General features: G+C 38.5%; 1 protein-coding gene across 1 annotated transcript; it reads right to left on the bottom strand.

Moving 5' to 3' along the window:
* Positions 1–5: 5 nt before the first annotated feature.
* On the bottom strand, positions 6–15,251 carry LOC311085360 (unconventional myosin-Va; the record flags this gene model as incomplete). The annotated part of the gene is made up of 35 exons (XM_084117857.1): positions 6–798; positions 897–977; positions 2,256–2,430; positions 3,023–3,320; positions 3,404–3,539; positions 3,671–3,760; positions 4,374–4,525; positions 4,607–4,729; positions 5,832–5,940; positions 6,037–6,154; positions 6,234–6,334; positions 6,411–6,578; positions 7,526–7,680; positions 7,878–7,971; positions 8,112–8,321; positions 8,732–8,971; positions 9,239–9,395; positions 9,541–9,861; positions 9,944–10,030; positions 10,107–10,204; positions 10,359–10,478; positions 10,568–10,651; positions 10,754–10,879; positions 10,967–11,107; positions 11,332–11,413; positions 11,487–11,755; positions 11,956–12,068; positions 12,142–12,249; positions 12,360–12,441; positions 12,531–12,674; positions 12,746–12,902; positions 13,152–13,296; positions 13,566–13,734; positions 13,852–13,962; positions 15,225–15,251. The coding sequence occupies 35 exons, from the start codon at positions 15,249–15,251 to the stop codon at positions 637–639; spliced, it is 4,953 nt and encodes a 1,650-aa protein (XP_083973983.1). The 3' UTR covers positions 6–636.
* Positions 15,252–15,357: the final 106 nt, after the last annotated feature.

Here is a 15,357-nt window from a genome sequence, read left to right as displayed (position 1 = left end):
TTAAATGGGAAAAGGTTAAGTTATAAAAAATATTTAGAAAGAAAGATAACAATAATACATTTAGAATGCACCAAAATTAGGTCTACGGTAGCGATCAAAATAGAGTAAATCACCTTTTGAAAGTAACTTTAAAAAATGATTGTATCATTACATTGTTACACCGGTATTTGCTGACAAGGGACTGTAGAAAATGTACGTGTCATTGAATCATTCATTCAAGAGATTTGTTCAAAAACGCTAATTCATCTAGTAATGAAACAAGTGAATTATTTATGAGTGAGTCATTGAATCCTTCATTCAACCAGATTTTTATATATGCATATGTGCGTGTGATTCATTATAAAAAAGGTTAATAGAAAAATGTTTTAAAAAAGAGGAAGGTTCATCAAGACAAAAGTTGATTTTATTTTGCCTGAGATGTAAGTTTTAAAATATTTTAATTTCAAAGGTGAATTTATTTTTTGGGGTTTTTTAACGTAAGGAGGGAGGAATGGATAGTTTGTCGGCTTTGTCAAGCTAATGGGCTCAAAATTTGCATGATAACAATGTATACAAAATGCTCGGATAGCATTTTAAAGTCAACAAAAAGCTACAAACAACAAGCAAGCTTTTCGGGAGGTAAAGGAACACCCACATTCAAACTCTGCGTAGGAAGGAGATCTTGAGGGACTCTGGGATTTCGAGCTGGGCGGCAGTGACTTGCGGAGGCGGCTGATAAGGGAACGTGACGGGGAACACCCGCCTGACATCCATCAGAAGCTGTGGAGGTTGCCCGTCAGAGCGCCCCTTCAGCAGCCCCTGGGAAACCCCACAGAAAAGCAGCGTTATCACTCCTGGACAAAACCCTGCTGTGATCTTCTGTTACAGCGCTCACATTCACATGATGTCACTCTTACCTGTACTATACGGATGAAATTGAGCGTCACTCTCTCTTCGAGGTCACTCTGAGGTGTGTAGAGGCTTAAAATCTTCACAAGCTGTGAGAAGATTTTTAATATTATGTTAATGTAAACATAATTTATATGTATATAAATATAATTTAAATATATATACAGTACACACACACACACACATATATATATATATATATATAATTTTAAAAATGTTTATTAATGTATTTATTCTTATATATGTACATAAACACATATAAGAATTAATATATTAATAAACATTCATATTAATATATAATATATTATAATATTGACTATATGTGTTATTTTTATAAATGATGTATACATAGATGTATATATATATATATATATAGATTCTAATTTAAATTTACATACAAATATCTGAATGTAAATATAAATATTTTTTTTAATAAATTGTCATTTATATACATGATTTATATTAAATTATGTATAATTTATATTTATATAAAAATATGATATGAATTGGATTTTATATATATATATATATATATTTATATATATATATATATATATAATTAACAAATTAATAAACAAATTAAACAATATTTTAAAAATGTTTATTAATATATTTATTCATATATACTGTATGTATGTGTGGATATTAAAAAAAATATTATGATATATATTATAATATTGACTATATATGTATTTTTTATAAATCATGTATATATATATATATATATATATAATTTTTAAAATGTTTATTAATGTATTTATTCTTATATATGTACATAAACACATATAAGAATTAATATATTAATAAACATTCATATTAATATATAATATATTATAATATTGACTATATGTGTTATTTTTATAAATGATGTATACATATATATATATATATATATATACATGATTTATAAAAAAATACATATATAGTCAATATTATAATATATATCATAATATTTTTTTAATATCCACACATACATACAGTATATATGAATAAATATATTAATAAACATTTTTTAAATATTTTTTAATTTGTTTATTAATTTGTTAATTATATATATATATATATGTATATATAAAATCCAATTCATATCATATTTTTATATAAATATAAATTATACATAATTTAATATAAATCATGTATATAAATGACAATTTATTAAAAAAAAATATTTATATTTACATTCAGATATTTGTATGTAAATTTAAATTAGAATCTATATATATATATATATATATACTACAAAATTACTACAAGGTCACTGACTGCTCTTTATGAAATCTGAAACACAATTCACTTAAGTCACAAAACTCAAAATTTAGAACATAACATGCAAGTGTCTCAACATGTCAATGTGATAGGCACGCCACCTGCTGGTTGGACAATGCATTGCAGGTTTGGACCATGGCTTCTCCATCCGCTTCAGTCTTCTTGCTCATTTGAAGAAGCTGTGCTGCCTGTATCAGAGGCTCCAGAGCGCTCACAGCGCCACCTGTCTGCAGCGAACGACTCCGCAGCCACTCCTCCAGTAAACTCACATTATACCTATGATAGAAGGATATAATAATAATAATAAGAATTAATTATAATAATAATTTGTTACATTTATATAGCGCTTTTCTGGGTCCTCAAAGTTCTTTACATAGAAGGGGGAATCTCCTCAACCACCACCAATGTGCAGCATCCACCTGGATGATGCGACGGCAGCCATATTGCGCCAGATCGCCCACCACACACCAGCTTATTGGTGGAGAGGAGACAGAGTGATGAAGCCAATCAGTATATGGGGATGATTAGGAGGCCATGATAGACAGAGGCCAATGGGCAAATCTGTCCAGGATGCCGGGGTTAAACCCCTACTCTTTTTTCCGAAGGACATCCTGGGATTTTTAATGACCACAGAGAGTCAGGACCTCGGTTTAACGTCTGCTCTTTGACAGAGACCACAGATTGAGCGCCCCCTGCTGGCCTCACTAACGCCTCTTCCAGCAGCAACCTAGTTTTCCCAGGAGGTCTCCCATCCAGCTACTGACCAGGCTCAACCCTGCTTAGCTTCAGTCTTGGGCTACAGGGTGATATGGCTGCTGGCAATAAATATCTGATGCAACTCCCTCAAGCAGATGTTGAAGTAACAGACCTGATCTGGAGGCCGCGGTTCCAGCAGCACATGTCTTTGCGCAGTAGCAGGCTGTTGAGGGTGGTGGCGGACAGCAGGTACATGAGCTGACGGAAGGCTTGTTCCAGCAGGGCCGAGGGCAGATCCTGACGGGACAGGGCTGTGTGTAATGCTGACAGTTCCCTCAAGACTGCTGACATAGTGGTCCCCTCTGTGCTGGCGGGAGGCCGGGGGTCCGAACCCGCTCGCTTGCGGCCCACACTCTTCACAGATGAACCAGCCAGACCAGGGATGGTCTCACTTTCAAGCATTGCTGGGACTGAAGTAAAGAGAAGAGTAGAGTACACAATCAAGGTCATTGACAGATCTGTATGAAAGGTCTTTCTGTCTATATGAGTGTACCGATCATAGGTTGCAGATGGCTCTCAGAGATGGACAGCAGCTGCTGATAGGCCTGAATACACAGATCACTGAGCGCTCGGACACACTCCTGCACGTCCGTCACCAGTGGCACCAACTCCTCGCAGCCCCTCACATCCTTCACCAGAATAGGTTGAAATATTTAATGGATCAAATCATTATTATATTTCAATTTGAAGCCTGTAATTTCTGCCAAAGGTTAAAAATAATACTAAATAAAAATTATAATTTGGAGTACAGATTTGTCACCTGTTGGGGAGAGTGCTGGTTGAGCAGGTCTTTGAGCAGGTAAGCGTTCTTTAGCCACACCGCCGTCATATCCAGATCATTGCCGTGCTTCTACAATAATCACATTGCTATTGTTCACAAATATGACCAATTAATATCTTAAAATCTACTCTACACACACGCGTTTATATCCCGCAAATCTGCAAGATGTAAACTCACAATTCAAATATAAAAAGTCCGAATTATGAGATTATATCTCGCAATCCTGACCTTTTTTTCTCAGAATTGTAAGATATAAACTCAGAATTGTGAGAAAAAGAGTCTGAATTGTGAGGTATAAACTATATATATATATATATATATATATATATATATATATATATATATATAAATTCTGACTTTTGTCTCCGAATTTGAGTTTAACAAAAAAAATCAGAATTGTGAGAAAAAAAGTCACAATTACCTTTTTAATGTTTTTTATTCCTTGGTGGAAACAAGCTTCCATACCATTCACTAAGTGCCTCACCATCACCTCGATTTTTGCTTCTTCTTTTTTTAAGAAAACGAAATATTTTTGTGGTATTCAACATTAACCTATGCCACAAATGCGGTCTATTGACTTTCATTTCTATTGAACCCAGAAATAAACAAATAAGGGATAAGAAGCATAAATTGATGGCATTTAAAGATATAAATGCTTGTTTGACTAAAGTTTGTTGTTCACCTTCATGGCAGTTTTAATAGCGCTGACAGCAGCACCGCAGAGCCCCTTCACACGCGTCTGATCGCCACTACAGTCCGCTTGCCGTACACACAGAAACAGAACCCGGGCCGCCAGTCCAGGGGGCAAAGACAAAACTCCCTCCGCCCTCACATCTGTCACAGAGGAATGATAAATCCTGTCAGTCAGTTTGAATAACCATCTCAAAAGTAAACCAACTGTTGTGTGTTGTTGACCTGTTATAAGGTGTTTGATCAGCTTGCTCTCATCTCTTTTCCTGCACTCCAGTAGTCCGCTGAGTGTCTGGCTCTTCTGAGGGCCAGGAGATGTTGGGTCCTGAGACGCAGCTATCGCTAGACCTGAGCAGGACATTTGGGGTCAGTAAAATTTTTTAACTCCTTTCTGCCAGCGTTTTTGTTGCCGTTTAAGTTGCCAGCCACTGTAAGCGTTTTTGATAATTATCACAAAAATGTAATGTCCCCCAGAATATTTTGTTGTATGTATATCTGAACATGCTATATATCAAAAGAAAGAACAAAGCCTCTGCTTTTAAAAAAAAACCTGACATTTTGAACAAAACGCTTAGAAAATCGTGTTTTTTTCAGAATATGCATAATAGCCCAGACAGCAACATAGTGTCGGCCCAGATCCGGCCCACATCTGGGCATTGTGAAAGCCACATTGTACCAGATGTGTGCCGGATCTGGGACGACACTATGTTGCTGTCGTACTGTCGTATAACAGTGAAAACACGGAAAGCTGTAAAATTCCGTCAATGGCGGCGAAAGAGTTCAAAAATTCAGCAAGCACATAATAAATTTATCAAAAGTGCCAGTAAAGATATTTATAATATTACTAAATATTTCTATTTCAAATAAATGCTATTCCTTTTAACTTTCTATTCATCAAAGAATCCTGATTTTTTTTAAATCAGTTTCCACAAAAATATTAAGCAGCACAACTGTTTTCAACATTGATGATAATCAGAAATGTTTCTTGAGCAACAAAATCAGCATATTAGAATGATTTCTAAAATATCATGCGACACTGAAGACTGGAGTAATGATGCTGAACATTCAGCTTTTCATCATAGGAATAAATTGCATTTTAAAATATATTCAAATAGAAAATAGTTCAATTGTAATGATTCACAATATTATTGTTTTACTGTATTTTCGATCAAATAAATGCAGCTTTGGTGACCTTAAGAGACTTCTTTCAAAAAACATCTTCAAACTTCAAACCCTTTTTCATTCATTGCACAAAAGGTTCTTTATAGTGGAAAAGGGCTTTACATTTTTAAAATGTCCTTCACACTAAAAAGAAAATTTCCTACTGAAAGGATCTTTGAGGAACCAAAATGGTTCTTTCAGGGGGGGAAAGGCTTTTTGGAACCTTTATTTTTAAGTGTACAGTAGATGTTTTGTTGTTGTTGTTGTTTTTAAATGGACCCACACAGACCTGCATAAGACAGGATTCTCCTGAGGCTCACAGTGTGTTTCAGTTCCTTGAGCTCTCGACGTAATCGGACACATTCCTGCTCTCGAACCGCCACCTGCTCCATTAGTTCCTTCATTCACACACATAAAGAAAAAGAAAAAATTACAACTGAACAAAGTACATAGTAGAAAGAACAATAAATGGTAGGTTCAGATGGAACAGGTACATTTATCTCAGGATCTCCAGGCGTATCTCTGTCATGGGCCTGCTGGAGTTTCATCCTGAGAGCTGAAATCTCCTGCTCCCACTGTCCTCTTTGAGACAACAGCTGCGTCTCTAGAAACCTGGAACCATACAATTTAGTGCCTATAATAGCCTATAAGTCATCAATGATAAGGTCTCAATGAGTGAAAGGAAACTGACTTGTTGGCCACCCGTACAGCATCGTACGCATATCTGAGATCTTCCCCTTTCATCCTCTCGGCTGTGTCCTTCGCAACGCTCATATCCTCCATTAGGATGTTCTGTGGGTAAATATTGTCACTTTATTGTTGCAATATATAGCTTTTTTTTTTTTTAAATAGACTTTTAATGTCTGACCAGAGGTTGCTCATGGCTCCAGGGTCTCCTGTCGTTGGGTGACGTGACGCTGATCCTCCTGATCTCCTCGGGTGAAGGGAAGACGGGCGAGCTCGAGAACGGCGTGGTGACGGGCGAAAGAGTCTCCAAAGACACAGTCGAATCTGTTCGCCTATGTCCACGTGAATGCTGCGAGGGAGCACACATATATATTCTTGCTTTCATTTAAGATTAAATACAATGTTAACACAAAATAAAACTAGAAAACAAATAGTATTATTAGCTTCTAGCCTACATTCATTTTTTTATTAATATACAGTCAATTGTCATATTTTCATATTTGTACATGTACAGGGGCATCATGTACCTGTTTTTTTTATTTTATTCTTACATATATTTTATTATAATTTATACTACGGGGTTGTTGATCTGATTGGTTGACGAACGTTTAAGGTGTGCAGTTACATTACAGATATGGAATTACAGTTCCATATCACTTCGCCAAATGATTTCAGTTATTTCAAAGGTCTTTACAGCCTACAGAACCAAAACCCACAACGACACTGACTGAGCAAATAAATATAGTAAACAATAGAAAAAACCCGACAAATTATTTCCATGTTTTTTGCCAAAAAATTACGTTTTATTATGTATGGAAAACATACATACATAATAACACAGCAACATAGTGTCGGCCCAGATCCGGCCCACATTTGGTACACGTGGAATCCACATGTACCAGATGTAGCCTGGATCTGGGACGACACTATGTTGCTGTCTGGGTAGTCTCTCTCTCTCTCTCTCTCTCTCTCTCTCTCTCTCTCTCTCTCTCTCTCTCGCTATCTCTCTCTCTCTCTATCGCTATCTCTCTCTAATAACTGCGTTAGTCTGCTATCAATGGCTCAAGTCTCTGTTACTAGCTGTGAAAGGACGTTTTGGAATTAGCAACAGAGGTGTAAGAAATTAGTCCTACACACAAGAGTTTTTTAAAGACAAAAACCTGACAAATGTCTTGAAATACAACATCTGAACAATGTCTTGAGGTGAGGTGTGCATTTTTTTCCTAATAATTCAACCGCTCGTCATCGATTATTCCTTAAATATTTATATACATTACAAAATCTCTAAAGATGTACCTCATTGGTGGTGAATAGGCTCATATCTCTTAGGTTGTCGTATCTTTGCTCTAGCCTCGTGAACTCTCTAAGTAAACTCTGGTATCTCCTCCTCTCCTCTTCCAGCTCTGCTTGCACTGATGCACCTGCCTGATCCACAGACTGCTGCCGGCTCTCTGAAACATGCAGTTTATTCAACTTTTTACTTTAACATATATGATTTATATTTTTATATTTATTGTGTATATCTAAATACATTTAAATGAGCCTTAGACTGCCATTTTATTTACTAATTAAAGGCAATACATGAATTGAGATGAATCCATGGTGGTTCATTTTAAAATAAGATATGACACAAATTGAATCCATTTACCCTCCTGAGCCTTTTCCTGATCCTGTAAACGCATAGCCAAATCATCCTTCTCTTTCTCCAAAGAATCTCTCTCGAATCGGAGAGCTTGGATTTCCTAGAGTAAACAGGAAGTAAACAAACAAAATTGGTGAGTATTAACAGAACCAACTGCCTTGCAAGGAAAGAAAGTTTAAAATAAATAAATAGATAAAAATAAGTGGCTGATGTTAACTGTGTGTGTGAAACATGGCTCACCTGTGTAAGCTGGAGAATCTCTTGGGTGGCCTTCTCCTCAGCTTTCCTCATGTCCTCCTCCTGTTTGTCTGCGAGTAAAGGAGCAGTGTTTGCATTCTCCTGCAGTTGGATCTGGAGTTTGAGGAGGCTTGACCGCAGCTGTTCCAGCTCAGAGCTGTGAGCTCCTCGCTCGGCCTGAAGAATCTCCCGCAGAGACGCACTCTCTCTCGCCTGGGAAAAGAAAAGCACACATGATTCACATTGTGCGGCCATCTGTCCGGATTTGGAGCTGGATGCTCATATTTCCTCCTGTTAAAGTCACTGTGAAATTAAAGTGGACAATTCTTATTTTTTATAGAATATTACAGTATTTATTATAAATGATTTATCTGTGTGCATCATACAGTTCTTCCTGAACCAAAACAATGAGCTTATGCTGCATTCACGGCACGCCATGTCGTAACCGTAATTGGATGGATGGCAACCCGTGACGTTCAACCCAGAGCCGTCCTCAGACTCAGATTTCTGGATTTCTATGTCAACCCTATCAACGCCGAAATGAATCTGCAGCAGTCAGCTGGTACAGAGAATTAAAAAATTGTCATTACATAATTGCTCAAAGCTTTCTTGCACCCTCTCACCTGTTGGTCAGCTCTGAGCTGCAGCTGCATGAGTTTGACTTCCATGCCTTTATTGAGTTCTCTGAATTTCTCTACCGATCGAGCCTCAGCACGCAGGCGCAACAGCTCTTTACGTGCCGCTCGTCTGCGCACGCAACTCTGCAGGAGCACCACTGCAGTTCTGACTCGCCTGAAACTGCACCGGGCCAGCCAGCCTCGCACCTGTGCCTGCAAAAACACCACCGCCCGCTCTGTCAGCATCTAAAGAGAGAAGAGATTTATAAAACAAATCATAAAATAACAATGTTTACATTAGGCAACAACATTCAAACTTTGCTTGAGTATATCATAATAGAGATGCTGCATTGAGATTTGCATTACTTGAGTTAGAACTTCAGAATAGCACTAGAACCAGAATAATCAAGTTAATATTTGGCCATTTTTCCTGCATTCAGCATCTGCAGGTGTAGGGTCAAATGAGCCTATAACTTTCAACTATACCCAGAAACACATTTTAAAGCACTTTACCTGTCTATAAATGCGACGAGCCTGGGTGCCTCTGATGAAGGCCTGGATTTTGATGGTGGCCTCTCTGATGGTCATATAAAGTTGTCGCACAGCCAGCATGCGGTATGTTTTCTGGATGATTAAAGCAACGCGTGTATAACGGAGGGTCCACGCCAACCTAATGGTTAGGTAACAATGAAGTATATACTTAAAAATTTGGATCACAAACATACAGAAACACCTATTAGAAAACCTACACAACTAGAATGGGACCTAAAAACCTACAGTACACAGTGTGTTCTTTAGGTAACACTCTAACCCACCTTCGGGCTAGGGTTCCTCTGGTGTAGCGCTGCAGGATGAAGGTGGCCCACCGGAGCCGCTGATAACGCCTACGCTCCAGCCAGCCTCTCACCCAGCTTTGGATCAAAACCCCTGCTGCACATAGCCGATCCCCTCTCAGCTTCTCCAGTACTGCAACTTGTCCAGCCCGGAAGAAGACCTTGGTCTTGCCAAAGCAGTACTGCTCTGGATCAGGGATGAGGTAGGGCAGGGAACTTTGGCAGGAACGCCGTACATCATCCTGAGAAACAGAACCACGTAGCAACACCCGGTAGCGGGTGAAGAACTCCTCATACGTCCACCTGGAGTAAGGACAAAAGAGTCGAGGATGTAAGAAGGAACTTATGCTTTTCTTATTTGACAGACTTATAGAAGAGTACTTGCCTGGAGGGGTAGCCTGCGGCACTGATTCGGATGGTCTCCAAGACTCCACATGCTCGCAATTGCTGCACTGCTCGCTTGGGATCAAATCTGATATAAAGAGATTTGAAAAGGTAACTCCAAAATCGGATAGACATAAACACATAGGATATGTTATTTTTCTTACAGAAAGGGCTGTTTGAGGTCATTGGACTTTATGCAGCGGACATAATGCGGAGTGGTGCTGTTCAGGGTGTCCATTAAAAGGTGCAGGGATTGACGAAACTAGACAGACAAAGAAAGAACATGTAAGAAAAGGTTGAAATCTCAGACCTAAAGAGTCAGAGAACACCTTAAGGGATTTAGATGGATTTGAGCATGACTGGTTAACCATTTGAAAAGAGTTTTCTTCAGACAGGAACCAGGAGAAGCAACTCACCTGAAAGCCCACAGTTAATTTGTGCTCTCTGTGAGCTCGCTTTCCTGAACGTACGCTCCCGTTTGCAAGAGAGGAGTTGGGGAGGGACTCCTTCTGGAACAACTCTGCAACTAGTTCTGACTGGGAAGGATACGGACACTTGTGAGGAGGCAGAGTGAGTACAAAACTAAATCTTTTAAAAGACAATAATTGAACTATTCACACAATACCTGGCTAGCTCTCAGTATATTGATGGGCTCCTCAAGCACAGTGTCTCGGTTCTTGTCTAAAAACCCATCACATTCATACTGAACCTAATGCAAAAAAACCCCCCAAAAAAACAGCAATATTATCACAAACTTTGAAAGGTTTTGTGCCACCATTTGCTAAATTATTCTCAGTAGATGTTTTCTGACCAAATCAGCAAAATGCACAATGATGAAGGCAGAGTTGGACATGCGCGGTTTACGAAAGTAGGGGCTGTGGTTGAGGTGCTGGTCGTAAACCTTCCGAGCCCAGTTTTCATCCGAGCCTTTCGGCATCTAGAACAGAGAGAGAATGTGTTTTACACATTTTGGTGACATGATAAGAGGGATTACAACTTGTGTTACAACATGTAGTTTGCTCACTCTGCATTCCTCATCCAGAAGATCAAGTAGGCCCAGCTGGCCTTCTATGAGCGCAATGCAAGGCTGGTTATCGCTGAACTCAATACGATTCCAGGGAAGTTCCTCTCGCAGGTACTCCTCTTGCTCCAACTGAAACACATGCTGACAAGGACATACCACATACTTAAAACTTAACTTAATGAACAAAGTTGAGTCAACCAGTCAACTAGTGGCTAGAGAAGTTCTGAAAAACTCAGCAAAAGTAGGCACTTGTACAGTTTCACTAGTGTGGAGAAATGCTCCAAGTCACGATTCGCTAGACAAAAATATAAAAAGATTCAAGTCAGGCACCAACGTAATCCAAGTCCCGATATCTGGAAACTTACCCTGTTGAACTGCTGTTGGAGTTTCTCGTTGGCGTAGTTAATACAGAATTGCTCAAAGCTATTCCTGTCAAAAGTCTCAAACCTGACAAAACAAAACAATCCAAAATGTACATTTTTGTTATATTATTGATTATTACGTTTAAAATAACTCTTACCCATAGATATCAAGAACTCCTATGAAAGATTTGGGCTGTTCCCGGTGTGCTCGTAAGGATGAGTTGAGTCTCTGCACCGTCCATGTGAATAGTTGCTCGTACACATGCTTAGCCAGAGCATCCCGTGCTTCATTAGCCTGCTGGCCTGTCATGGGCTTCACAAGCATCTCCCCACCCACCGCCAGTCGCTTGTGACATAGCCATTGGGCCATCTGAGCACCTTCCACCCCCAAAAGCTTGGCAAAGATAGCCAAGGAGCGGTCATCGGCCTGCCAGTATGGTGAATAAGGAAATATGTACATATTATCACAAACTACTTGTTAGAATATTAACAAGGACAGCACTGCTCCTGTTTTTTTTTGTTTGTTTGTTTTTTTATCTATACAGACATCAAACAGTTCTTAAAAATTTGATTCTGACTCATACACAATAATAAAATGTACACAATAATTGGAAATGGTGCTTGTACATTAATGTAGCTGCGGTCCCCACCACGACCACTGGCTTGTATGTTGACATTCCCCAGATGAAGAATAGCTGCCAGTATACGAAATATCTCCATCTGCTGGTCCGGTTGCACTCCTGCAGGGGTGAACCACAAGTTTCAAGTTCATCACATTGTATTTAAGGAATATATGGATATATTTTAACTTACCAAGTATAGTAAAGGCATTTCTCGTCCGCTCCAGCTCGACAACATCATCTGTGCCTGGAATGTGCACATCTTGTCCTTGGTTGGTGTAATGGAAGTTCTCCGCAGAATCTAGTGAGATGCAGTAACGCTTGGTGATTGAACAAAAACAACACAACACAAATAAACACATTCACACATATATGTTTGAGTAACATGTTTTCGGGACATTTAGGCTTTACCAAATTTGAGTGTCCTCAACTCTGGCAAATCCCTGGAAGCACAAAGCTGGTAGAAGATGTGGTAGTTTCTCTCTTCAGCTGCCTGTTCATGTGTCACAATACAAAATGCATATCAATAATCAAATTTGATCACTAAATCATGAGATATTCATAATATGATCAAGCAATCACCTGAAAAACAACTCTTGATTTCTCCAACAAGTAGGTCTTCATGTTTGCCCCAATTATATCCCCTTTACGTCCAAATCCTATCTCAATATACTTTCCAAAACGGCTGCTGTTGTCGTTTCTGGTTGTTTTTGCATTACCAATTGCCTGTAAGGGTTAAAATGATCATTTAAGTTAATTAAATGACTAATAAACAGCCAGAAATCAAGTTTCAGTACCTCCATGATGGGATTGGACGCCAAAACTTTCTCCTCCACACTGGTCTGCTGGGCCGCACCACCCACAACAGCAAAGTAACGCATGGTGTACTTGGCAGATACAGTTTTACCTGAGCCTGATTCTCCACTGATTATGATGGACTGGTTTTTCTCCTCTCTGTACATATAATTATGATTAAAACCATCTTAAAACCATATGTGTCGGTTAAGGTAATGTGATACAAATTCAGAATGAAACTCCCTACTGTATACTGTGTAGTAACAAGGTAAAATGAAAAAGGTACTTTGATATCTACACAATAATTTACATGGTACTTCAGTTCAAAGTAATTTAAAGAATACCATGGTATTCTTTTGTCCAGTGTAAGTGTAAGTGATCTATTCTTGTTATTTGCTTGCTCTTGACCTGGTCATAGTGCAGTACGCCTCTTCAGCCACCGAAAAAATATGCGGCTCCATATCAGCCGTGTCCTGGCCACTGTAAGCGTCAATCACCTCCTCTCCGTAGATGGGCAACTGTTCATATGGATTTAATGCCACCAACACGATCCCTATTAAAGTATAAGAAAGTTATCTAAATGAGATTCACGTATCTATGAAATGAAAAAATTAATTAATGTAGTTAACATGCAAGGCCATCATTTTCTTTGCATAATTCACACACCAATAAACTCAGTGTAAATGTTCTTTACAGTAGCCAATATAACAATGAGTGATGTTATTTGAATCTCTGTGTCTTGAACTTTACACCCAGTAAAATGGAGGTTAATGGGTGATGGCTGTAAAAACTTGCCACTGTTTTCTGTAGAATGTAACTCACCGCAGTATGTGTAAATGCTATTGTAGTCAAGAAAGCGCACTCGCAAGTTGTGAAGTACCGCTGGCTCATGTAGGAAGGTTAGAGCTGTGAGGTCATTCTCCCCCTCCAAAATATCAGGGTTACCCAGAGGGGGAAGGCCTGCTGGAGGCAACACTGGATACTCCATCTCCTTATTTAAAAACAAATATATACCGTACAGTTTGTAACTATATAAATAAAATAAAACATGTTCATTCTGCAGGCCTCATAGTTTCATTTCAGTATCATATGTGTGTTTTTGTCTTACTCTGCCATCACTGAGTTGGATTAAGATCTGCTGGTCGCCAGGATGATAGTCTTGAAGCAGCTGTACAGACACCCACACAGCTTCTGGGTCTGGCACCCACACACATGCACCCTGAGAGGCGACAGAAACATAATAAATACATATTCATACAAAGCATAATCAACAAAAAATAGTCATTTTAATTTTTAATTTTTTTTAGCTTACATAGAATCACGCACATTAGTGTGTGGCAGATTTTGACATAATCATACATTTATATATTTTTTTTGGTGTTTTGACAGGAAGTGGGAACGGGATCTAGAAAGGTCTCCAAGCCGATCTCGAAGTCGTAACTCGGGTCGGAGCGTTGCCCATGAGGCTATTGACAAATTATTAACATGTCATTTTGTGATAAGTACAAATGACATTAAGGTAATTTTTTGTTTCTTTTTTATTTATTTATTTTACTTGTTGCATATGCGTTTTTGGAAGAAAAGGAAATACAAAGCCCATTCTACAGGTAGTGTTCCTCATCATTCGCTACTTCGCTAATTAATCTTTCCCAAACTTTAAGACACCCCTGTTTTCACAGACAAGGCTTAAGCCTAGTCCCTGACTAAAATGCATATTTGAGCTGTTTTTACTGAAAACAACTTGCACTTACATCTTAAAATATGTCAGCGGTTTTGTCTCATGATGCACACCAAGACATGTTTGTTTATAAAAGCTACTTAAATGTCCTAACTGAACTAAGGTCTAATCCTGGTTTAATTCTGTGGAACTAGGTCATAAACAATTAAGTTCTCATATTTCAAGTGTTTGATGAAAGTGAAGCAGACTGGTTGACATTCCACTGCTTTTCAAACAAAAAACTGCTCCATTGCGCTTCCAGCAGAGTTTAGTGCTGACCCTAAACACACCTGAACCAGCTAATCAATCAAGGTCTTCAGGATTACTAGAAACTCTACGAGCAAAAAACGACATTGCAGTCTATAGACTTGATTATTATAATGTCTAAAGATATGGATACCAAGGAAATTGATTCAATATTTTGAATGTTACACAACCGGCTCATGTGCCTGAGTGACTATCTGTCCCAACCCAGTGACACTCTTTTTCTCCTCAATCAGCATAAAAACACTCGCAGCACCATTAAACATTAACACTAGCTGGTCTCCTCTGACACTGACATTCAAAACTAAACTATCTATCTATCTATCTATCTATCTATCTATCTATCTATCTATCTATCTATCTATCTATCTATCTATCTATCTGTCTATCTATATATCTATCTATCCATCTATCTACTGTGTCTGTCTGTCTATCTATCTAAATGACATCCAATGAAACTGCAAAAAATTATTATACATAAGATTATTAAACGCACTTACCTTTGTGTAGAGCTCTGTGGTTGCCATCTGGCCAGAGAGTTAATTTCTGCTTTGACAGCTCAAATGAAACCTCTCTACAACTTCAGCTGTTCTTTTAATTTGCGTCTCAGAGCGAGTGACTGGCCCGGTGCCC

The sequence above is a fragment of the Abramis brama genome (assembly GCF_963993115.1).
Source record: "Abramis brama genome assembly, chromosome: 6".
NCBI lineage: Eukaryota > Metazoa > Chordata > Actinopteri > Cypriniformes > Leuciscidae > Abramis > Abramis brama.
Note: the sequence above shows the minus strand (reverse complement) of the source record. Positions and strands in the feature narration are given on the sequence as shown.